Raw genomic sequence first — 26,991 nt, forward strand, 5'->3', positions numbered from 1 at the left:
AAAAAAATTATTTATACAAATAATTTCTCGGTTTAACCGAGATTCGAATCATTGTTGACAAATTTAGCACAGATATAAAGATTGGAAACACAGATTTGAAATATTTCGGTTGGAATCTCGGCTAAAGAAATTTAGAATTGTTTTGTATCTCAGCTATACTGATTTTGTTAAAATTTTAATTAAATTTGCCTGATTTTTTTGTTTGGCCGAGATTCGAACAATTTTTAACTAATTTAGCATAAATTTGAAATATTTCGGTTGAAATCTCGGCTAAAGAAAATTATTATGGTTAGGTTAGGTTAGCTATGCCGATTTTGTTAAAATTATTTAATTATATCTTGTATTTAGTTTTATTTCTTATGTATTTTTGTTGCACTTGTTGATAATAGGAGTGAGAACATTAAAACGCTATAAACTGCCCGTGAAATTCTAAGTAGGCCAAAATGAAAAAATATGACCTAAATAGTTTTTGTACTTCTACATTTGTGTCAAATTAGAAAGAAATTGGAGTGTATATTTTGAGTAGGTTTACTTGTGAATAATAATTTTTTAACAGTAGAATGAGACATTTTCCTGTGTGCAGACCGCTGCACAAAAAACGCGTTTTGACGTGCCAATACGCAACGTCGCTTTCGCGCGCGAAGGCCTCTCCTTTTTATTTTTCTTTCGCTAAACAGCGAAACAACGAACGAAGTCGGCGGCGGGGCGCGGGCATTCCGTGTCAGTGGGTTAATTATTCGCGCTTGTGACTAATTTCGTCGCTGCATGCATAAAACATGCGTATTTATGTGTCTTCTTCTTTTTCCCTTTCTTGCTTTCTTTCCTCTTCCGGAATGAGAATCGTAAATAAACGGGGAGTCGGCGTCGCGCGTACAGGATGCCGCCGCCCGCTATTTATTACGGGGACAATGACATTTAATAATGAAGTCGCGCGATATTACGTGTATAATTTGCGTGTGTAAAACTTTCGTACTTTTCATTTTACGCTCGTGTGGGCCCGATAGGCTTTCTCTTTCTCCTAGAGGCCTCGCATTTGGCCGAGATCCTATCGTGTTGTTGCACCGAGAACTATCGTAATATCGTAATGCGAATGACCTCGCGCCATCTCGCGATATAAGACGCAAAGAGACGTTAATATTGATCGATGACGACAAAATTTTATTACTGAAAATTTAGCGATTTTGGACTTTGTGTCAAGATATCTCGTCTGATAAAGCATTTAGCGCGAAAATAAAGACAGTTTTCTAATATAATTAGACCGTAAGGAATCGATTGAGATCACTTAGAACTCAATTCGATCAGCTGTTATGGCAAGACGAGAAATTTTGCATCAGATCAACTAGAGGTGTTTAATATACTCAGCCGATTTCACGCTCGTTCCTCGCCTCGCACGTTTATTTGGCGTGAAATGCTAGGCGCGTCTTTTAATATCAGAGATGAATATCAAACGTTACGTTACATATTATTGTACCTAGTGCCGAATGTTTAAGCAATGTAAAAGCATTCGCAGGATGAATTAAATTTGTCGGTTGAACGTTAGTCTGGAATTAATCGCAATGAAAGTTATTTCGAAGAACAGTGATATCGTTCGAATTGCCAATCGATCGTAAGATAGTTCGCGATAATCATAAGCGCGCAGCAGAACGATTAATTAACAACTAATGAGCCAAATTTTCATCTGAAACCGATTACAATTGATCGTACACGACTCTTGAAATTTCAACGTCATTCACGATAAACACGAGCGCGAAACGAAAGGATTCATTAACAATTAACGAATTAAATCTTAGCGTGGATCTAATCGCGATGTTATTTCGAGGATCAGAGGTGCTGCTCCAGTTGTTGATCACGCGCGATTCTTGAAATTCTAACGTCGTAAAATCGATAATCGCGAGCGGGAGCAAATGCATTCACTAACAATTAAACTTTAATCTAAATCTGATGATGGTAAATATTATCCCGACGATCGGAGGCCTGGTCTGGAATACTCGTCGATCGATAGCGCGGACTTTTGGAATTCCAACGCCGTAAGGTCGTTCGCGATAATCGCAAACGCGAAACAGAAGTCGGCGTAATACGGTTCGGTCGGTGTATCATTAATGATCGCGCGCGGGGAAACGCGAGTATCGAAAAGGCACCTGAGCACATAAACGAGCATTTTACTCATGCTCGACTCTTGGCCCCGTTTAAGATAATAATACGTCTCCGCAAGGATCACCAATTATTTCTCTCGGCATTGATGACGAAATAGAACATAAACGAAGGCAAAATGCACACGCACACACAAACAAATGGGGAAAAGGAGAGGGAGAGAGAGACAGCGCGCCCTTCGTTCTCGGTCGCGCCCATTTCTCGACGCGCACGCTGCATAACATTTGCATGCTTTTAACGAGCAGCCAAATTCCACGCACACGACGCGATCATAACCGTCCGCTTCTCCTAACATTGGCTCGTTTAAAAGCGTGAAATTCATCGAAACTCTCTTCACGCTTGCCCGTTCATTCCGTCAGAATAAATATTTGTACGGCGCGCTTCTCTCACCTCGCGCTTCATGCGATGATCGCCCTCGGTGTCATTCGCGACTGAGAAAGAGAGAGAAAAAGAGAATGAAACAGAAAGAGAGGCACACAGTCGCCGGTCGTAAAGAAAGTATCTGGAAAAGAAGACAAGGCCGTGGCGATAAGTTCTGGCCTGACTTTATCGGAGAACTTCATCTTACCGCCGATCTTTTTAATTTCCACTTCACAGTCAGCTTTATCGCCTCAATGCCGAAGTACTGACCTCGGGCTCGAGGAAGACGCTCTCATTGACAAGATCTAGTGCGATAACAACCGCAATCGCAGAGTGTCCCCTGTGTACGTAATGAACACCAGTATTTTCTTTCTCTGTTCGCATTTTTTCCTTCTTTTTTTTTACTTTTTATTTTTCCTTTATGTCGCGTCATCGAGAGAACGGTTGTTCACTCCCGCGTTGCATAGCACGCTCCAGCACACATTTGTGCGTGACGTTAAATAGTTGCTTTTACGCTTGTCTCGAGAAAGCAGATAGAAATTGATCGCGGGCCCTCGGGGGTATCTGCGCGTCTCATCGCGGTTGCAGCTGCGCCTCCGAGTGCTGCTCTTGCGAAAGAATGGTGCATCGCGCGGGCTTGATTGAGCGGAAAACTCGCATTGATCTCGCGTTCTTTCGTCCAATTTTCCGGCGCCGGTGTCGTTGAAATCCCAATCGATTTTCTCTTGACGGCTTCGTCCGTGATATACTGTTGCGCAACAAGTTACGTAAGGTGGTGGGAACTCGTGAACTGCAAATTCTCGTGTATTACGAGCTGCTTGAAGGGTCGTGCGAGTGAAGCCGCACTTGATAAATTCTAAGTTTAAAACGCGTTTATGTCAATGACGAATGCATTGCGATAATTCAACAATTCTTAGTGAACTGAAAGTTTAAAAAGGGAATTTTGAAGGTTTATTTCTTGGAATTTCACACTAGAATGATGTTGTAAGCTAACCCATTTTTAATGAAAAATGTTTAACTTGCTTATTTTATTTATTAAGACTTGCGTAAATAAAAAAAAACCATAAAATTTATACAAGAAAATTGTTTGAAATATTTTTCTCTGTCGGACTCAGTTTTCAAGATATTCAACTGGCCTATTTAAAATAAGACAGTTTGTAACAGCCTGTACATTATAATTGATAAATTTTGTCTATCAATTCGCCGACTATTCCAAAAAAAATTTTAATCGTCTAAAAGCCAACACCGATCATGAATTGATCCATTCCATAAATAAATTCATAGGACATTGGAAGTCCATTTAAAGTCTGGGTGAAAGTTCAAAGCAAATTTTAAATTAATTTTCAATCATTCTAAATATGAAAGGTACATCAAGGACGAAGAAACTCCGCTCGAGAGAATTTGACTTGCAACGAGGAGTGACACAACACTCTCGGGTAAAACGTTCACGGTGCGAGATTAACGCGCAACGGTTAGGCTCGGTTTATCTCGCGATATCACGCATCCAATAACCACTTTTCTGGCGCACCTTCCGTAACAGCCTTGGCGACGAGATGGTTAAATCGCCGTAGATTAACGGGGAGGCGATGATACGTAAGGTCAAATAGTACGGATCGCACGTAGCGTTCCCGTTATCGTGGTGATTGTGTAAGGATTTCGCCCAGTGTCGATCGATTGCGGAGCCCGACCGGCCGGAGTTTGACGAAAAATTCGCTAATCCGTTATTGCGCGGCTGGATTGTCCTTTCTTCTCGTGCGAAAGACGACCGTTAAATCGGCACACGCAGAACCCACCCACGCGAATCGTCCTTGCCGCCGGCGCGCACATCGGTCTCGCCTTTTTCGTTCGGAGGATCATCCTGGTGACCTAGAGAGAGCAGTGGGCGTACGGTTATTTTCTTTTTCTTTACTGTTATCCTTGACGATTAATGTGGATCGTTAGAAACTTGTCGCCTCGACTCGGTTGCATAGCGTGCAGTCTCCCGGACACTTTGTAGGCTTCGAAGCGTTCCTTTTTATAACGCAGGATTAATGACGTCATTAGGTAGCTAGAATGCTTCGAAACGTCTAATGGCTTCTACCCACAGACTCATGTGATATTTTCCTATATGATTCTTTCCTCTGCTTCTCGGACGAGATTCGATCTTTCGCGGAATTCTCTCGATGGCCGTGCATTCTGTTGAAAAATTAAAATCTGCAAATTCGACAAATAGGACGATTTAGTTTGATCTAATCTCGACAATCGTAGTCAATCTTCCAAGATATAATTTCTCTGAAATAATTCATATTAATAATAGTTTCTTTGCAGTGCATTGTTTCATATTGATTTGCACAATCAGAAAAAATATCTAAAAAATATTCGGTAATAATATGTTTTTTAATCTAAATTTTTTTATTTAAGTAGAGCAAACGATTGCTTTCATGAAAAACTAAAATTTTCAAAAAATGTGTATTTCCTTACCTACTAGATAAATATGTTTTGTTTCTTAGATATTTTTTCTATCAATGTAGGTATCGTAATTTCTCAGGACGATTGCATGTTTTCAATATTCAGGAAAATTGTATTTCGGAAAATTTCGGTATTCGGGGAAATTATCCCACTTTTCGAACTTCCGTAGTATATTTTTTTCGCGATATATATATCCATCGACCTTTCGAGGCTTTCTCGTCTTCGTGACACCCGCTCACACGGTACCATCGCTTCTGTCCTTGCGTAATGTTTGACATTTTTCATCGGGTGCTCAGATAGGACGTCGGATTTCCGTGTGTGCCAAGATGAGGTATCTTTACGAGTCGTCGGGTTCGTCGCGCGGAACATCTATTTTCGATCGTGCAAGCAACACGACGCAAGCCGCGCGATGTAACGCGCGGTTACGCGCCGCGGAATGACTTTTCCAGGAAATTCGCTTTCAACGACAGGGATCAGTGGCCCCTGGCCATTGGGTCAGGCAAATTTAGATCGCACGCGTACGCCGCACGTCTATATATTTTCCCGTCTATATAACCGCGGAAGATTTACGCGAGCGTCGAGAGTGCGCCATCAACAGCAGTAGCCGTAGCGCGGACAATGGTGTTTTACAGGCGAATCCGCTAAAGCAATCAAACAGCACTCAATTCGGGATAAATCGAGGAACGGCTTTTGCAACGCGTTTCTCTCGTAACCGACGTGGCAGCGTCAGATAAATCCCATACTGGAGTTCCTCTAGTCAGACTTAGGATAAAGCATGACGATTCCTGATTAGTCTGCATCCTGCCCACCATGTTTAGAAGTGACACGAGTAGGAGTAAGAGAGCAGCTTCAGTTGGAGTGAAAGAGAAGAGCTCTAAGACTGAAATGACGAAACACGCTGCTGCAGCGAGTGTATGAAGTTGGCACCCCACTTTTTGAAATTTATAATTTTGAAAGTTGTTCCAGATTGTTCTGACTTTGTACCACATTGTTCCAAAGTGATATTGCTTCATTCGAAACGGTTTTCGAATAAAACAAAAAAAATGATTTTTTGAGCTGGCACCCCACTTTTAGAAAATCGAACATTCTGATACCGCAATAGATTGTTCTAGTTGTTCCAAACATTGTTCCGAAAGGACAAATCCGTAAGTTGAATTATAAGTCCAAAAAATGAAAAAAATGTTTTTGACCTGGCACCCCATTTTTTGAAAATAAAGCATTCCGATACCGATATAGATTGTTCTAGTTGTTCCAAACATTGTTCCAAAAGTACAAATCAATAAGTTTAATTATAAGCCCGAAAAATAAAAAAAAAAATTTTTGACAAACAGTCTATCGGACCAAGAGTAAACTTATACTATCTTTCTTGTTCTAACTGAGATCTTTTTGATCTGAGTTGTTCTAGACTTAAGAATTATAGTTCTAGAGTATGAGACTCATAATATCATTCGTTCTCCGAAAATTCGTAAACAAATCGATTTGACAGTACTCGACGTCAAAAGTAAACACATGCTTCCTTTCTTATTCTAACTTATTCAACTCTAGAACTATAATTCTTAAGTCTAGAACAACTCAGAACAAAAAGATCTCGGTTGGAACAAGAAAGATAGTATAAGTTTACTCTTGGTCCGATAGACTGTTTGTCAAAAAACTTTTTTTTAATTTTTCGGGCTTATAATTAAACTTATTGATTTGTGCTTTTGGAACAATGTTTGGAACAACTAGAACAATCTATTGCGGTATCAGAATGTTCGATTTTCTAAAAGTGGGGTGCCAGCTCAAAAAATCATTTTTTTTGTTTTATTCGAAAACCGTTTCGAATGAAGCAATACCACTTTGGAACAATGTGGTACAAAGTCAGAACAATCTGAAACAACTTTCAAAATTATAAATTTCAAAAAGCGGGGTGCCAACTTCATACACTCTGCTGCAGCTTCTTTTTCATTCACTTACTCACTTCCTCCCTACAAATGGTGGACGATGTCTCCTAACTCCAACTTGAGGAATTCTACTTCAACCGAGTTTCAATGTTTAAACGAATATTTTCGGCCCCTATTGACTTGCACGAACCGAAATGTCTTATCCGTGTGGAATTTTTTATTAATAATACGTACAATATTCATCCACGCGTTTTTGAATGCGACAGTCTGAATTTGCAAACAACATAGCATATTTAGTCGTGTCATGCTCGCGTGTTCATCCGCGTGATAAGTGAATATTATTGCTCGTTGACCCTATCTTGAACTGTCGTGTCAAGCTATCGAATTGCGGTTCGCTAGTCGCTGGGAAAATTACACTTTTCCCCGACAATTGGACGGACGATCGCCCGGAGGATGAAGCGATTTGCGCATCGGAGGAAAATGAAGGGGGACAAAAGGAAAGAGAGACGTTTCGATGATCCGCGCACGTCGTTTATGAATCACGCGAGCGTGGAGGCGAGACGTAAACGGAACTCGCCAAACCGGGCCACGTCGGAATCGTCGCCATGAAGATAATCACCGCCTTCGCAGCGTGTTGTTCACGCTGCTAATCTCGCGACTGCCATTAGCGCAGGAAGACGACGAACACGACGTGATGATCCGGAGGAATGGTATTGTTGCCCGTGGAGTCGCATCCACGGAAAGGAGGTTGCAATTCGTGTCTAATTAAAATTCGTCGAAATTCATCTCGACGCCTCCGTCGTAACTTGAGCCGCGCACCAACCTCGAAACGTCTCTGCTGTATGCTAAAATGCAGTTGTAGAGATAGGAAATGTTATGTTTTTTCTTTTTTTTTTGCGTTTTTGTGTCTCGCACTTTAACAGTCGTGAAAGCTTCCTCTACGTCCCTCCATGCCTTTCGCGTCCGCGACTGAATCACATAAAGCGTAAACAGTGTCATTAGGAGCTTTAACCTCGAAACTTAACTAGCGGAAATTCCGCTGAATCCGTCACTTCCCGTCACTCACTTTTGCAGGTCATAACTTTCTAGACAGGAGAGAAAAAGATCGTTTTATTATTATTGTTGTACGGAAGTTTGCACGCCGTAATTGGAATTGATATAAAATCGTAGAATCTATCTATGGAACATCAATATAGAATATAAATACAGAATCATTTGTATTATACAATTATGATTAATTGTTTTACAAGTTGAAGGCACATCTATATCCTTCGACTTCGTGAACCTTTTACTGTTGATAAAATTTTATAGTTAATATCTTTTTATATCTGATTCAGTATTGGCCATTAATCAATTAAAATTTGAGATATATGTAATCACAAATAATTTGATTGATTGATGAAGTACATCCTAACTACGCCTAACTAATAATTAATCAATTGATTAATTATTAATCAGTGTATGATCAATTAGGTCAAAATATAATTAATAATCAATTTCATTAATCGGCAAAGTTATTCGTGATTTTATATAAGATAATTTTATTGATTAATTTTGTGACATTGATTTGTCCATTATTTTAGTTGACTGACGTTTTAATCGATTAATGTCTAACACTGATTCTGATCTGACTCGATTTTACGCAACAAGTTTTGCGTCGTCGAGATATAACTCTTCTTGTTCGATCTTTCTTCTGGTTTACATCAGATTATTAACCTAATATAATTTGTACTCAATTTGACTCGATTGCAATTTGTGCAATAAAATTTTCATTATTCTGAAACCTTGTTTTTTCTCTGCCCGAGTTTGTTCTCTCAATATAGGAGAAACTCGAATCGCAGCAAGGTTCATGGATAATACGTTGCACCTCGTTGCATCTCGCTTTCAATTCCTCTCGACGACAATTTCCCGTAGATCACCGCGTCCGTGCCGAGTTCTTCGTCATTCGAGACGCGGAATTTCTCGTTCGTGGAAATTGCTTTCGCGCGGAACAATTTCTGCGGCGGGACGCGATGCTTTTCAACCGCGAATGTTTAATGCAACGCGCGCAACCGAATCGCGGAGACACGCGCGCGCTGAATGGCGATTTTTCATTCACGTTCGTTCTCACGAATCGCGCGTGTTCGCTCAGGAGGGCGCGACGGATTCCCCTTGGACCTTGTTGGTGCTGTCTAGGCGCGTAGTTAGGCGTACTTCTCGTCTGTCGTCGTTGTCGCCGTCGTCGTCGTCGTCGTAGCAATCGCGGTTCGTGCCGATTCTTAAGCGAAAGGAGTTCGCGGTTGGGCGAATCGGTTCGTTCGCTCGTTCCAGCATGGGCGAGGCCGGTGGAACCCACACAGTAAACTCTTTTTACTACTCTCTGAAATACATTGGCGGTAGCTTGAAACATCACGCCGCTCACATGTGGTGGTGCAGCATGTGACACGTGTGTGCATATCGGCTGTTTCCAAAGTCACGTTTCTTTCCATTTAGTAGTTGATCGATTTAATTCAGATTGTCTTGAAATATTTCCAAATTCGATGTTCAATTCATTTACCAATTAGGAAAAAGGAAGAGGAGACGTTCTCATATTTAAGCAGCTATAGAGAGAAAATAATAAGAGATAAAATTTTCAAAAATTATTTGCAATAGCTCTCAGGTCAATTTTCAATTTAATTTCTTAATTTACCCAGTGTATGTTTGATTTCGTATCTCAGTCCTCTTTTGACGAAATATCGACACTCGACTTCCGGTGTTGTCAGCTGCTAAATATAAAACGTGATGCCGGTGATGAGATCCATCGGCACACGAAGTCACAAATAAGCAGATTTTGTATTACCGGACATTAAATTTTCGTAAGATCGTTGCGTCAGCGATGCGGCAGCATTTTGAAGCGACCTATATTTTATAGACGTACCACAAGAGCGTATATATATGTACAACGTTCTGCAGTCCATGCCACCTCGGAGTGAAACTATATATAGTGACAGAGAACGGCCTTCGTTCTCTCGGTTACATGACAATCACGACTCTCAAACTGCTAAAGCCCGCCTGATTATCGGTCGCATTTGGACAGACTATTTCTCGCGTATCTGGTAGCGGCAACAAATCGATGTTAAATCTTAGCAACGTGATATGCAGTGACTCGGAACAAAAAAAGACAGCTATGACATACAGCCACGATATGGGCATTGCATCTAGACTTTTTTTTAACGTGTTTAGATCTCACACATATGCATACATATTTATTGATCACGCGTTTAGAAAATTGCATTCGAGTCACTCGCCGAGAAAGAATTTCTCCGCGCTCGCGAACGATTCTCGAAGTCACCTTCGCGATTGGGAGCCCCTGTTGAAACTCTCACGGAGTCTCACAAGTGTCGCACTGTGTCCGACGAAGACAACGAGGTGCTGTGGCGAATGTCACGGTAGAAGTGGACTCCATCAGTCAAACAATGTTTATGAAATAATGTCGGACGCGCGCGCTCGAGTTAAGTAATCTTCTGGCCGCGGTCATTCTATTCTAATTCTCCTATGGCGTGGCTGAATGAGTAATAGCATCAAAGATGTGATTTACTAAAGTGACAAATTTGACTGTAGTAACGAGCGGTGGTGCTCGACTAGTTGTGCAAGCGACAGGCGGCGTGTATCGCGAGTGTATATAGATAATGATACGTTAGTAGTGGTGCACTAAAATACTCTAATTAATAATATAACAACCCAAATTAAATAATAGCGCGTAGAGCTAAATTTTTATTTGCGCCTTTTATTTTACTCACATTGATTAAAATGACAGTTTGATTAAATTTCATAGCTCTAAATTATAATTTCTTTTAATTGTAAAAACTGCTTGCAAATTTCTTTCAAATTGCAAACGATGATCTTAATGCAGAAATTTACCTTTGTAATAACACAATAATTAATCTAAAAAAAAAGATAATGGCGCGAAGAGCTAAATTTTTATTCCTATTTTTCATTTTATACTTACTTTGATTAGAATGACAGCATAAGTTTCGTAACTATTTTAAATAATAATGTAACACTCAAAATTAAATAATAGCGCGTAGATCTAAATTTTTATTTGCGCCTTTTATTTTACTCACATTGATTAAAATGACAGTTTGATTAAATTTCGTAGCTCTAAATTATAATTTCTTTTAATCTTTAAGAACTCCTTGCAAATTTCTTTCAAATTGCAAACGATGATCTTAATGTAGAAATTTACCTTTGTAATAACATAATAATTAATCTAAAAAAAAGATAATGGCGCGAAGAGCTAAATTTTTATTTCTATTTTTTATTTTATTTTATACTTGGATTAGAATGACAGCATAAGTTTCGTAACTACATTAAACTATAATTTCTCTTAATTGTAAGAGCTCATTGGAAATTTTTTTCAAATCCCAGGCAATGATCTTAATGTAGTAATTTATCTGTGAGAAAGTTCAAAGGGGATTGAAGAGAGGACTCATTCCTTAAAGTTGTAGACCTTTGAAATTCCCGGGTGCATGTTTCACAACAAATGTTGCGATTACATTATCTTTCCCTCTCTGATAGTCATCGCTATCGGTAAAGCGAGAGCGAAATGCCGATTTTTCAATAGTGTGCAGCGTGAGAAATACTTTCCCGATTAGAAAGGACACCCGATGCGCCGTAGTGGAGCCCGTGTAAATGGTGGGAGCTCTAAATCCACTACTGCTCATCCACGCGAAATAGTCCGCTCTCTTCCGCTTCGGTAGAACGCCCTGTGGCCTGTGATCGATGTAACGACGCTCATTGTCCTCGTAATGAGGCTGGGAGGGACAGGATGCCTGTGCATGCACGCTCCGAGTGCGCGAGGCACCGCACGCACACGAATTTCTACCTGTCTGTCCGTCTGTTTAACACAGCCGATGGAAATCCATCATCTGTCATGCACGATCAAGGCAACAGGAAAAAAGTAACGAATGAGTTTGTCTGCTTCTCCGCTCGAGAGATCGGTTCCACGGGAATTCCGCGGATATATTGACCGTTATTGACGTTTTAAGGTAAAAGTGGACTTGTTCTTAACTCTGGACCCTTGTAGCCTTCAAATAAGAATAATCAAAGTTTCAATATAGCATGAAAATGTTTCGTACCTTAAAGTTCTACTTACAACATTCAAACAGTTGCTTTCATAAATTTATACTTTTTATAAAGTAACAAGTTACTTTATTTATCGGTGTAACAAAAGAAGAATTTTTTAATTCTATTGATGCAGTAAAAAATAATAAATTGTAAGATTAATTAATTAATCCACTTTTAATGATAAGAATAAATGAGACAGTTTCTTAGCTCTTATAAAACGAAAGATAAAATACGAGTTTAATTTGTCAAGCCTATAAAAAATGTATTACTTAATACAGATATCTCCAGGTATCAGTACTTACCTTGTGAAATGTTACACTCATAGAACACTTATTGCGAAAACTAATATTCAATTAATTTGTTTGTACTCATGACAAATAGTGATATCTTATCTTTAACTTGCACATGTTAATTAATCAAAACAGGATTTTCCTTACAATTGATAGATTTCGCACAATATTCTCTCTTGTTAGACGCGTCGACGACTCCGCAGAAATATAAATCTGACATGATTACATGAGAATGCGTCCCTTGAACGTGTCCGACTCGACTTCCGCAAACTTTCTCGATTTTCGCGAGAATTCCGCTGCGAAAGACATGAAAAACACGCCGTCGCCGTCGGTTTCGTCCGGTACGGACGAAAATCACTGGGCCGAATAATGAAGAGGGGCGAAGGAAGAAGCGTTATGCCCGGCGAGAAGAAAGTAGATTCTGGGAGGCAATCAGCGAGTCATTTCCGGCCGACCGGAGGGCCAAATGAGCCGCGTCGCGTCGTTCGACGTGTCTTGATCGTTAGTTACCTTTCTCCCCGGTTACGTATCGGCCGAACCTTTTTATTAAAGGAGAGATACCGGTAGTCTGCCGTCGCCATTTCAGACAGACGGCGGATTCGATTTTCAAAACCGGTGAAAGTCCGCCGCGTCAAGCCGACGATAGCGATCGGTCATTGTGCTTTTATTCCATTTTGCCGCAACTACTGACCTTTAAACGGCGCTGCACGCGCCTTCATAACGAGACTGACAATTTTAGCCGAGCCCGTTGCAAACCGGCACCTTCGACGTTCGATTGTTCTTTCCAATTTGCTCGCGGAGATCCTAACTGGCAATTCTAAGACGAAAAGAATAAGAAGTAGCAATATCACATACACTTTGTGCATTCTTGTTTAATTAGCGCGTAATCGCGCAGCTCAGATTCTAAGGTTGGAGCTTTGGATCGGGTTGTATTCGTTTTAATTTCTTTTTGGCCGATTACGGCAACGTTTGAGGAGGCAGAAAAGAAGGAGGTACTCGAAGGAAGGTTACTGTAAAAAAAGAGGAGCAAAGGAAGAAGGAAGAAAAAGAGAGGAAAAGAGGAGAGGGGGAAGGGTAAGAGTGGTGCGTATCGGAGCGAGGGAGAGAGGTAGACCGGTATAATTATGCAATTTAGATTCAGCTTTACGATTCCGGTTTGGCTTTATTAAAAGCGAGAGTGGGCGTGCGCTCTCCTCGCTGTCTCTCTCCGATCGCGAATATCTGCACGCTCACACGCACATGTATATGCGCGCAAGTAAGCACGCTCGTCTAAGGGAGGGATAACGTGTTCTCTCCGCATAAATACAGCATCGGTGCATCCCGCTGCGTTACTCCTCCTCAGGAGGATACTGCACGTCTCGCCGGTGACGCGAATTTGGTAATCCCGCATCGCGTTAAGTTTCCTCGAGCGGAGAAGAAGTGAAAACTCGTTAAATTATCTCGATCACAATTCAATGCAAATAATTAGGCAATTGAGAGTAAATTGGAAACAAAAACCGAGTCAGAAAACCAGGTCTCAGAATTAGGCGAATTCTTCTTTGCGGGAGGAATCAGTCGGTTCGCGTTATATAACCCCGAAATTGAGCTCAATCAACTCGACTGTTCCGATTGATTTTCTTTTTCTTTGTTTTCGCAATAGTCGCAATAATTGAGCTGAAGCATTCGCATAGCTTTGCCGAAATAGAACGGCAGAATTTCACACGCGGGACAAGAGTCCTCGAAGAAGACTCTACCCCGTTGACAGCGTTGACGTCGAGTGCAATTATCTTACGTAACGCGAAGTAAGCGGATAAGTACCTTCGATCACGTAAGAAAATACGCAGCTCGCGGGCGCGAAATCGCACGGCAACGGCCGGTGATAGGAATCGACGACTCATCATCGTTACGCCGTGTTAACGAGTTCAATGCCGTTCGGGGTCACGGATGACCGACACTTTCGTTAGCATTATATCAGCCCGGCAATCATTAGTGACTGGCAGTTATTATTACGCAGAACGTTCTCGTATCGACTTCGATATTTCAACGACGACGCGATTCGTCGCAACTCATCGATCGCGCCGTCGACGACTTGGTGTATGTGTGTGTATGTATGTTCCGAAATTGGCGTTGTCAGTAACGCATAATGCATAACGCATAATGAAATGAACCAATGAGTGTCCTTCATTTCCATTGTAGAAATGAAGAATTTTGGGATAGAAACGAAGAATTTTGATTGGTTAATTTCTTTATGCGTTATGCATAAGTCTGTGTTTCCCCTTTACCTGGACATATCCGGCTACGTGAGTGCTGCATAGGTACCCAAAATAATAAAAATATTTTATTAGAAAATCATGTTTCTTTTTATACAATAAATATATTATTATCGATCTATTTGTAAGAATATTAAAATAAGATCAATTAAATCAGTTTGTCAGATGTTTGTCATATTGTATTAAATTTTATTAATTTATATTTAAATAATATTAAATTTTAATAAATACTTTTTTTTACTTATATTTGATAAATATTAAATCATATTTTTGATAAATACCAAACCATATTTAAATTTTATTAAACTATATTTCAATCAAATTTTTTTATCAATCTGACATAAAAATTGAACATCAAAGTGTTTACTTTCTGTGTTGGCCATAGTTTAATACTTTGCACATGAAATGACTTAAAGAAGAAATATTGAAACAAGATAAATAAAAAGAAAAATCGAAATAAGAATGACCAAATTGCTTGAATAATTTGGGAAATACGTAGTATTCGGGTAATACTCGAAAGATTTACGTATCCAGATAGTACACGAGATAATAACCGTTTACGTGGAATTAACACCCGAAATGCGACGGGCACGCGCCGCCGTCCGTGAATACGATGATTAGAAAATTACATATTCCGCAGCCCGTTACACAACGACGGTATGACGACGCGGCGCGGCGCATCGCGGGGCCCCTAATTAATACGGCTCTCTTAACGGCGACCCGCTTCGCGAGTATTAACAGTAACTATGACGCGGTCTCGGTCAAGACTCGACCGGAAAGAATGTACACCTACCTCCGCATTCGTATGCAAATGCGGGAAAAACTCTCGACGTGCGCGCTTATGCCCGCGGGGACCTGTCGAATACCTGAATCGCGACTGGCGTTACATTAAAACGCAAAGAGGGGGAGGGGGAAGGGAAACGCAGTCTGATTAACGGTACACTTAAAGTAAAAGCCTGTTCACTGCCGGATTCCACCGAATCATGGCGATCGTATCGTCGATGCTCTCGGGGGGGAGATCATGCGATCGTACCGTATCATCTTCCTTAATTCTCCAACCCCGCCTCCCCCGCGTCGGCACGAGCCCCGACGATTATTCGGACGTGGAAGAGGGGTAACCCCAGTTTGTGTGCAGCAAACATACACATACATACACAGTGACGTGGTGTTGCGCTCCGCTCTGTGAACCGCGATTAGAAACACGTCGGCGTAAAGTATACTCCATATCGTTATGAGGTACGATTAAATTGCATTGTCCGAAGGGCCGGGGGCAGCGATAATCACCGCGTGACCGGCAGTGGGTTTACCCGTAAAGGTCGCGAACTGAGGCCCGGAGGATGGTGTGGCCCACGGTGGTAACAAGCAACGGTAATGCGCGATTACATTCCCGTTTTTCGCAGTGTCGATTAAGACCGCGCTCCGATGTACCTTTTATCCGGGCGCGCCCGTTTAATTACGAGGGAGATCGGGCAACACGAGAATGCGAAAGCGTGTTAACCCTTTGGTCACCTCCGATTTCGCGATTCAGTCGATCTCGATTCGCAGATTCTCGCGTCACGGTCGTGTGATCTTGCCGCGTCTGCAAGTAATATACGTTACTTGTATTCATGTGTTTGTGTTCACTGTTATTTTGTGTCAAAGTACAAAATAATATCTGCACGTAATATTTCTTAATCTGCAAAAGTTCATAATTATTTCACCAACACTTTTAATTGAGGGATCCATCTGTTTGTTTCCTACACTGAGAGAAAAAATGTTTAAGAAATAAAACGTATTTATTTGGTGGATACTAATAACACATTTTATATACTCTTACCCTGATATAAAATATTTTCCAAATAAGAAAATATATTTTTATTTAAAAAAAATTTTAGCTTTTCACAAAAATAGTTATTTAAATAAAAGAATTTAGATTTAAGTAAATATGTTATTTAATCGAGGATTAGGTGCTAAAAACAAAAATAAAATTAAATATTAATCGAATGATTTTATTGAAAAAAATGTCAATAAAATTCAATCAGATTTTATTTCACAAGAAGCGTTCCGTAAATAAAATACTGGTAATTGAAGCATTGTTAGTGATCGTAAAGATTCAATGAAGTAATGAAGTTTCGGCAATGGCTTACATATGTTTCACGTTTCAATGGCAAAAAGATTCATACTGAGTAATTATCTGAGCGACACACATATATGTATCCGTGAAATCTCGAGAGAGTTTCCTCGCGATTTAACGGGTACTCGGTCTTAACTGACAACTCCTCCGCCCTTAGTGCGTAAAATCGCGAATTTACCGTACAAGAAGGCGACTCTACTTAGCGCGCGCTTTCCGCGTATGCCGGAATTTCTGGAGAGCCCGCGCGAATTACGGTCGGACAATTACCGTATTATACATATTTATACGCGATGCGAGGAGCGCGGAGGGGCGATCGGGGGAGCGGTAGATCGTATGGGCCATGTGCTGCGCGAGAGACTCTGGGGACGGTGCGAGAGGTGCACCGAAAGGTCGACGCCACGGTCCTGCCTTGTAAGCTCCCCGATGTTTATTGCCCAATCGCCCCTTTGCCCCCCCCCCTCCCCTCTTCCTCGTCCATCGTCCCTTCGCATTGTCGGAGCGCGCAAACATCGCTGACAGGTGCCCGGTTTAATTGCACGCAGTTTCTCGCGCCTCTCACCGTGGCGACCGAGATTTCGGGATTAGCAAAGTTATGGGCCGCGACTCTCGACTCGCCCGACGTAACACGCTTGTTTTCCCGTCTGTTACAGTTATCAGCTTCGTCGCCCGGCGCTATCTCTTCCGTGGTCGCCCCGGTATTGCTGAAGTTTCGTGTATGCAGGCCGCGACTGCTGCTCGCCGGCTCAAGGGCCGAGGTCGACCCCGCGGCCGATGTGGCCCTCCTGCACGGTGAGGTTCTGCTCATCGAGGACTCCGCGAGGCAGTACGACGCAACAGGAGGTAATCGGATCTTTCTCGTTGTGCCTTGTGAAATTTTTATTTCGATTTTAGCACGCTGAGAAATACTTGAACATTAATTTTTGAAACGTAAAGTCTATTCGCAGAAATAAATTTTATATCTCATAAATGAATTGTCAAGTAATTTTTCTGTGATTTATAACGCAATACATTCGTCAACGTTGATTCCACAGAATTTGAAAAAACTTGGTCTAATGAAGCCACAATCGCAAAATATTGCATAATCTAATTAATATTAATTTAGTGGTTTAAATGAAAAAAAGAGCAGTTTGTAGAAATCTAGATAAATATCAATAGCTCCATTCTTTTTATCGATGTGCACAGTGCCGCGAATGCCTTAGCATCGATAGATCGATAGTTATAAAAGTTTCCAGCTCTATCTGTATTTATATAGTTATGCATTTCCATGACAGTTTATTAATCCGAAAAACATGTTATCGCTATCTGGATTAATCAACAGTCATGAAAAATTGGCAGCAAATATGACTAGTTAAAGATAGGTCTATTCTTTTTAGCTGAACTGCTGCATATTGGTGAGACAAGTATATTTTATTGCACTTTAATCTATTGCACCAGTTCAGACAGTTCAGCTAAAAAGAACAGATGTTTCGATTTAATCTATCGAGAATTTATCTATCGATAATCGATCTCTCAAATGGTACTCGCGGACGCCGACAGATGTCGCTGCATGGACGCGACAACTTCAATTGCGTGGCCATGTTTGATTTCGACCTTTTCGTATCAAGCAACTGCCGTGGACACATCAATCGATATCGTTCCGTGTTTTGCGCATTTTGTGTCCGTCAACATTGAATCTCGCGCGTAAATAAGTATCCGGGAGTGCCGAAATAGCGATGTGCGATTGTCGGGACGTATCGTAAGTACAATATTAGAGAGTAAACTCCTCGTTACGTTGCGTTTGTGTTACACTTGTTATTAGCATCGGCTCACTCAAGTAAAATCAACTAGTCATCATATTTACTAATTGGGAATTAGAAATGCGATAGTAATCAGAGGGATAGATAGATAATATAGTATCAGAGATACAAGAATATCTCACGGAGAAAATATTGTAGTAAAAATCACGTTGTATTTCTTTACACAATGTTTCTTGTAAAACATGCATTTTAAGCTGCACTGAAGTTGTAGTATAAATTACTATAAAATAATAAGATTGACAATCTGCTGGATATATGATATAAAGGAGGAAATTCATTCATGTAATTACAATAGTTTGCAATAAAAATTGAAACGTGTATTTCTCAATAGATATAAAATAATTTCGGTCTCATAGTTCTATATGGCCCAAAATTACAAAAACTTCTTTGTAACTATTACTACAATATTTTCTCCATGTACAACTTATACACGGACTGGTCCGAGTACAACTTGTAATTAATCGGAGCCTGACCGCAAAACACAGCTCTATCTCTTCTTTATTCGGAACCTCACACGCGACGAAAACATTTTTATCCGCTGTCGTAACTCGAAAACTGAACATGTTTTGCAGATACGGATCGCAGGTACCGGGCCACGGAGAAGCTGTTGCATGCGGAGGAGGAGTACCACGAGATATTATGCAGCGCCAAAGAATTGTACGCACGTCCATTGGCACGGAGATACCCCGAATTCCACGACGTCATTTTCCAGCCTCTCGCGGATCTATCGAGAGTCAGCGCAGAGCACTGCCAGAGGGTGAGTTAACAATGCAATATTTTGCCAAACTGCATGCTCACTTTATCGAGTTCAAGACGTAACGCGTCGCGAGGATCTCAACAAAAAGAAAAAAGAAATATTTCTTTAAACTACTTCACAGAGAAAAATATTCTACTGAAAAGAGTGATTGTTCATTTTCCTTTTTTCAAGTTATCTGCTCATTAAAGAATATCTTTTTGATAATAGTCGCAAAATGTACTTCTCATAAATTTTGAAGAAGCTTGTTATATATTCAAAAAAAGAATTTATTTTCTTTGCAAGAGAATATTATGAAACTTTATCGAAAAAAAATTACTTCAAGTCTGCGTAGCAAGCGAATTGAACTTTTATTTTAATATTCTTGATTGAAATGCTAAACTTGTTAAGACTCGAAATGTATCTTGAACAAATTTAATGTGTTTGCGGATATCTAAGCTGATGAAATACTTGAAGCAAGCAATTTTTTTCTGGAATGTAGTATTCTGGAATGTAGCAATTTTCTGTGTGCGGTATTTAAAAAATTAACGGATAGTTAAGAAATCGAAGAAACGAGCAAGGCTCGTATGGCGCTCGCTGTAGATTACTGAGACCCGCGTGGCATGTTTTATCGACGCGCTAGATACCAGTTCGCGAAAGACAACACGTTGAGCAATCCGGTGAGAGATGGCGGCACCTGAACCGACTCGCCTTGCTACACACCTGTTGCTTCTGTGAAGCACCTTGCCTTTCTCCGCCGTGTCGTGTGTCGCAATTGTAGTAGCGCGAGTCGCCGTAACCTTTTCGAGAATGAGAATGCGATTTAAATACCGAATGGTCGAATGCACCTGCAACAATCATTGAGGTCGAACGCACACGTAGCGTGGTCCTAACTCCGCTCATCCCGTATTCTGCCTGTTTTAGCAACACAATTTTTTTGACAATTAGAATTTTGATATTAGATCGAACAATGTTGAGACCGCGATCGTCGTAGAGTTCGCGACGAAGACACGTGGTTGGAAAGTTGCGCGTCTCGATCTCGCGCTATCTTGAGGAGACGGGGGCGGGTTGGCGTGTTTTCAGCGCGAAAACGTGGCGAGCGATATCGCGTCAGTGGCTGATAAGCGGCGGGTCGGTACCCGGAGGCCAGGCACGTTCGCCATTCACAGTGGCAACGGCAGCAGCGGCCACAGGATGTTGCAGCAGCAGCAGCAGCAGCAGCGTCGGCGGTGGACGTGTTTTCTTAGGGCTGACAATAAAGAGGATGCCTGTCCTTCGGATGTATACACAAAGCCGCGCCGGCGGAGCCGGTTAACGAGTCGGGATGAGCGATGACGGTGGTTAGCACCCTCATAAATATTGACTTTTACAAGACGACTCGTACGCTACGGCGAATGACTGTACTCTCTTTCTCTCTCTCTCCCCCTCTTTCTTTCTTTCTCTACCTTCGAGGCTGTGCGCGCAACAGCCTCGTACAGTGAAAAACGTTCGCGCGCGAGCGCTGCACTGAGCTGAGGCGCGCTGCACCGCACGGAGATCGTTGCGCAGGATTCGAGGCGAAACCGAGGGTGGAAACGCCTACCTTCTTTATTCTGCGCACTCAACATCGCAGTCATCAATAACAAAGTTGCCGTAGAGGCAAAAACGCTCGCAAAAATCGGGGTTCCTCGTACTCTCCTCTCTTTCTCTCTCGCTCTTACCCTTTCTCTCTCTCTCTCTCTTTCTTTCTTTCTTTCTCGATCTCTCCCTTTCTCGCGGCGAATCGTGTTCACGTTCGGGGATCCTGTACCGAGAGGTTATTGCAGCCGCCGGATATTAATTGTGGCGACTTATGATCTCCTACGCGTTTATTTTATTTTCGTTGCCGGTCCTGGAGTGACGTTTCAAGCGAAGCGGCGGACCTTGGACGGTGTACGATTTACATTTTATTTTAATGAGCGCATTAAATGGTTATCGGTTACTTCGATCACTCTGCAACGCCGCCGCCGGCCGACTCTCGCGCGGAGAGATGATAATTTCGAGAAAAAATTCCTCTGATGGGGGATGCTCTCTCTTTCTCTCTCTCTCTCTCTCTCTCTCTCTTTGTAGACGCGAACGCGTGACCTTCGTTCCCGTGACTGGCGAACTTCCTTTCGGGGCGAGGATCGTGATTAAGACACTATCTCCGAGGCGCGACTTTTGTGGGGCATCTTGCATCTTGGGGTTGTTAATCGACAGATCGAATCTGTCGAGACTCTCGCGCGGAGAGGTTGCACGTGGATGAGAGAGCGACACGGTATTGCTCTTGAAATATGTGAGAAATCACACTCTGAAAAAAATTTATTTTTTTATTCGAAGTGATGGTGAAAATACCGCCACTTGGAATCATAAGAGTGGATGTCTAACATTAGAACTACCGATTAATGTCCTATTTCATATTTTTAGATTTTCGAAGAAACACGTAGTGTGTACGGAAAAAAAAATTTGGTTGAATTAACCAAATATCTGGTCGATTATAAACGATTCAGAAATTCCGATTGAAGTAACCCGAATTCTGTTTAAGTTAACAAGATGTTTGGTTGACTTAAACAGAATTCGGGTTACTCCAATCGGAATTTCTGGATCGTTCATATTCGACCAGATATTTGGTTAATTTAACCAAACCTTTTTTTCCGTGTGCAAGAAAGAAAATATTTATGTACTCTTTTCAAGTATGAGTGGATGTTTCAGTCGATCAGAATAAATTTGTCGTCCTGAGTCTATTATTTTTCGAGGAATTTCCTGAATTGATATACATTGGTGCAATAAGTTAATGTGAAACAAGTATATTTTCACTCTAACTTACTGCACCAGTGTACTATATCAGTTTAGAGAGTTCTTCAAACAGATCTTATAGCATATCAAATTTACTTCTGAATTTTACATCAAAGTATATTCACTCGATAGTTTAGAATAGAAGAATTCATTCTGTGAGTGGGGAGTCACTCGACTCCGAGTGATTCGGCTTTACTTTTCAAGTGGAATTTCACTCGAGAGAATTTAGAAAGCGACAGTAACGACTGTAATAATTGTTATTACAGGCGAGAGACTTGCACAACTGTAATAGCCATAATTGCAGTCAACTCTTACATTACTGCAACAGTTATTACTGCTCTTATCATAGCAATAATAATCATAAACATTCATGCGACCATTAGGAATAAATCTCGTCAATAATACTCTCCAACGATTAGCTTTCATCTAAGCCAGAACGAACCTGCTCGCGACGTTAATAATTCACGACTGTAAGTGCAATCGACGAACAATCGCCATGCAAATACCAACGGCTCGACCGGGGGCTCGGGGAAGAAGAAGCTTCGTACGAGGCGAAACTGGTTTATCTCCGATCGAGGTGCCCGTCTCCCGTGCTTCGCGCGGAGATTTACCGCGGAACCGTTTAGCGCCGAATTTTAGCGCCATAAAGGCACACCAGGCTCCTCGGTCGCGATACAAAGGAGAGCGCATCGCGCTCGGCGCGCCGGGAACCGGAGGTTAATTAATGAAAACGCTCGGGATCGCCGTTTCCGAGAGCGGCACCGAACGGGCCCCTCTTCTGCGTCCTCGTGTACACGCTTCGCGCGCTTCATCGCGACGTGCTCTTTTTATTCGGCACCGGTTGCCTCCTCGCGCGGTTTGCACCGCTGCTGCAAGGAGCAATTTCACTTTGGAGGGGCAACCTGGGGCCACCGCGGGCAATTAGAAGCAATCGCGCACCTGGAAGGCGAGGGAGAGACGTATATCTGTCCTTCTGTCTCTTTTCGTCTCTCCCTTCCTGCTTGTCCGCCTCTCTTCCTCCCGCGGGCCTTTGCCCTTTTTTCCTGCTCGATGGACACGAGGAATAACAGGAGCGCTTTTGCTCTATTTGTCTCTCTTCAACAGCTTCACGAGCGTTCTTTCGATTCCTCCTTAACCCCTTTGCAACGCTGTGTCGTCGTGAACTCGACGCAATGATTCGGGGAATTTCTCAGGAATTATCAGTTATTATAATTCATGACGTCTATATGCAGTCGGGAATAATACATGTGTCGCTCGAAATAAATCTTTCGGAAAATATTCCCCGATAAAAATTATAAAATAGACAAAGTAACTTTCTAGAGGGAAACATATTTTGATAAAAGAACATAGAAGTAAAATAAAGTAAGTTTACAAACGTAGTTTTGGCAAAAAATATGAAAAAAATTCTATTTTGGAAACAACCCGTGGACGCAAGGCTCAAGAAATTCGATAATGATCTTTCCTCGAGGAGAATCTTAACAAGCGCGGTTCGAAGTTTCGTTTCGTCAGCCGTTCGTTCGGCGTCCGCGAAAGAGACCTCGGTCAAAGTAAGCACTTTTCTTCAGCGTGTCGGCATCCTTGTTATTTTGAGCGGCGGGTTCAGAATTTTGAAGAGAGAGAGAAAGAGAGAGAAAGGAAGCTGGCGGCAGCTTCTCGTCATCGACGTCCGTCCTTCTCGCTCGATTCCATTGCCATCGTCGTAAATTATGTTTTTGCGCCACGTCGTAGCGCGCTCTACGGTAGTCGTGTTCCACGTGGTGATGCAACCAAAGAGCCAGCGGCTTCCCGTCTTCCCCCGCGATGCACCTGCACCGCGGTTGCTGCATCTTCGCGCGCGAGAATGCGAAGACGCGCGCACCGGCCGACCGACCAACGCCCCGTCGCTTGTACTTTTGTCTCTCAGCGCGGCGATTAACTTATTTACCGCGACGGTAATTAATTCGCCTGGGAATCGTAATTTCAGGAAATTGGCCGGCCGGAGATTAATCGCGCGATCCGTTGCCGGTTCAACGCGTTTTACCTTCAGCGTGTGGTTTAATGCCGCGGCTAAAGTAGACGGCGACAAACTCCATTGAAAGCACAGTCTCGCGTAGATAAATATTTCAATGACATTATCGATTTTTTTATGTATTAAAATATTTAAAGAGACGTGTTGCGTATAAAAATATTTACACATGATCGTCAAAATAAATTATATCAGATAATTCAAATCGCAAAATTTTGATTCTTCATTAATTCGAATACGACCAGTTTTTGGCAATTAATCGATGATTTTTTTTACCGATCCCCGCGGACTCTCGAAGATCAAAGTCTTTCGCATGAACTTCCGTTGATCTTGTAAAAAAGAGATGCAAACGAGCGCGCGCGTAAGAGTTTATAACACCCGTATTAATAGTCTTGAAGCTTGTCCTATGAGAGATATTTAGATTTGCATTTGAAGTTAGATTTGAGCTTTCCATTTTATATAATACATGCGACATTACATTTGTAATTGTGACTCAATTGAAAAACTCACATCTAGATTCAAATCCAAGTATCCCACCAAAGAGAAATAATTTTCGAGTAACGACCATTAATGTGGACCTAAGATGATTAGCTCAAACTACCCACTCGGGTTATCACGAAGTGTCAAGAGGATGAAATCAGGGAATACAGATGCAGTGTCCAGGTGATATGGTAGCTTATATTTCCCGCAGCGTCCTCGAGAATGCAATATTTGGTCTAAATCGATCGGAGGATTTAGGAGTTAATAGGAAATACACAGAGAAACAGTTAGACATTCTATTTCATACATATAGATGAAGGGACGAAAAATTCGCGTCTCGTGTCGGGTCGATTGAAGGTAGACGAGCAGAGCGCACCTGTAGGGCAATGCTCCTCGTCGGGGGTAGCGGGAAGGGGCGCGAGAATGTGAAAGCTGCACCTGAAACCGGCGATTTTGCGCCGAGCGCGACGACGCGTTTTGCCCTCGTCGCACTTCTTGCGGCATCAACGGATTGCGGTGAGAGCCGGTCGGAGACTCGCGTGTTTTGGGAATCGTGGCAGGTCGACCACGTTCTGATCGTTGATTATCCCGGTGAACCTTGACCTTCCGACTTGTCCGTCGCCGGTCACACTTTCTGCTTCCTTCTTGCAACCGAGAATCGACTTTGCTCTCGCTCTTTTCTTAAGCACGATGAATTAGCGAGATTTGAATTGGCCGATTATACTTCGTGCCAGTCTTATTCGGTTGACCGAATTTCTTACTATTTTCTACCTCGGTCGACCTTAGATCTTAATCCAAGCGGATAGTTGTTGTATCTGTTGAACAAACCGTGAAATCTCGATTAATAGTCGTCGAGATGTTTTAATATTGATTCTAAATTTGTATGTATGGTCAATTGATCTAACTCTTTCAGCGAAATTTTTACGTCCTTTCAATTTTTTTATCTATGTAAAACAAGCTCAAAAGTTTGTTCAACGAGGTGATCAACATTAGCTTTGTTGCTGCTGAAAATTAACTTTTGCAAACAAATTACAGTTTGTGCAAAAAGATCAAAAAGATTCACACAACTTTTAGATTTCATTCTTTTTATTTGATATTCTTCATTACTTTTTGTTATCAGAAATTGATTTTTGTACACTGAAAAAAAAATAAATTAAAAATTTATTTGTGGGATATAAAGTTTATTTTATAGAAATAAACTTTATTTATATAGAAAATAAACTTTATTTCTCATAGAAACAAACTTTTTATATTTTACAAATACATTTTCAAGTATTTTTTTCTCGGTGCGTCATTTCGAAATTTTGCTGAAATTTATTGTGACATTGAATGCTTGAATGTGACGTGGAATACTTGAAGAAATTGATTATTCTTCGTCGTAGCATTATGCGCGTTTCCCGTTTTTATTGATGATGTTGTTCATCGTATTATTCAGTACTTGGGCAGATAATCATATGCTGATTATACGTTCAAATCTATTTTCAATTTCGAGAAAGATCGAAGAGCCGGTAGGTCGAACCAGTGCAATTTTATTCGCATTAGGTCTGCCCCTCTCCTTCTCCTTTACCGCCGCGGTCGGTCCTGCTTTTTTCCACGTTTCCCGTCCGCGACGAAAAAAGTAGACAGACAAAGTGGAAAGTGGAGCACGCTATGGCCACGCGAACAGGAGAAAAAAGGTCGGACGTGCGTCAAGAAAGTGGATGATGGCCATCGTCGTGGATCGTTCATCGGGAAAGTGGACGGGGATACCGGATCGCCGGGAATGGTTTCGATTTCATCGTCGCGGGTCTCATTTTTCTCATATGAAAGGGGAGAAACAGATATTTCGCGGAATTCAATTTCTATTCGCACGAGCTGAAGCGACATACTCGAGGACGATTCTTTTTGGTCGCAAACGTGGCCGCGTGTGTATCTTACGTATACTGAGAAAAAAATGTTTTGTATTTGTAGCTATAATCGCACAGAGAAATAATTATAAATTATGATTAAGAAAATTATTTTTTTTATTAGATTCTACTATTATGTTAGTGACAATAACTTTACCATGTTGATACTGCCATTTTGGTGTTGTAAAACAAAAAATCGGTTGAAACCAAAAAGAATTTAATTTTAGTTAGATCAATTATTTTTTCTCTCAGTGTATAATTTTTAAAATTCTCTCTTTTTCTTCTCTCTTATGTACATAATTCTGCCGAATTCGGGACCCTTTGCGAAGTAACGCATCAAAATAAAGATGCGTCGATCAGCAACGTGCAAAAATAGCCACGGTCGATCCTCGTTCGTTGCTCTCGCTGTCGTGCTTCCGTCGCATTGCCTCGTCGATGGCGAGGTTAATGATCCAATTGATAATAATTGACGTAGATTGGAAGGGACACGTTCGTGGCAGTCTCTTTATTTACCAGCAACGACACTATCGCGAGATAGGACGAGAAGGACGAAGACAGCCTTCTGAAGGTGCTCTCGAACGCGGCGTTGCGCGCGCCGCGGAAATTACGCTCGCTTAATATGAATATACAACGATCTCCTTACTATTAATTTCTCGCTTTCTTGATGCCAGTCGTAAGCTCGTAAAGACCGTCCGCGACCGGTATGAGGACATACATCACGT

At 41.6% G+C, this 26,991-nt stretch overlaps 1 protein-coding gene across 2 annotated transcripts in view; it reads left to right on the forward strand.

The window, feature by feature from the left end:
- Positions 1 to 26,991, forward strand: part of LOC116843329 — a 257,646-nt gene that overhangs the window by 32,941 nt on the left and 197,714 nt on the right. For both annotated transcript variants that reach the window (XM_032813685.1, XM_032813684.1), the window contains exons 2-3: positions 17,227 to 17,416; positions 18,945 to 19,129. In XM_032813685.1, coding sequence (XP_032669576.1) covers positions 17,227 to 17,416; positions 18,945 to 19,129 — 375 coding nt within the window. The remainder of the gene's footprint in view (positions 1 to 17,226; positions 17,417 to 18,944; positions 19,130 to 26,991) is intronic.

The sequence above is a fragment of the Odontomachus brunneus genome, unplaced genomic scaffold (genome assembly GCF_010583005.1).
Source record: "Odontomachus brunneus isolate Ranch 3 - 2012 unplaced genomic scaffold, Obru_v1 Obru_scaffold_031, whole genome shotgun sequence".
Taxonomy (NCBI): Eukaryota; Metazoa; Arthropoda; class Insecta; order Hymenoptera; family Formicidae; genus Odontomachus; species Odontomachus brunneus.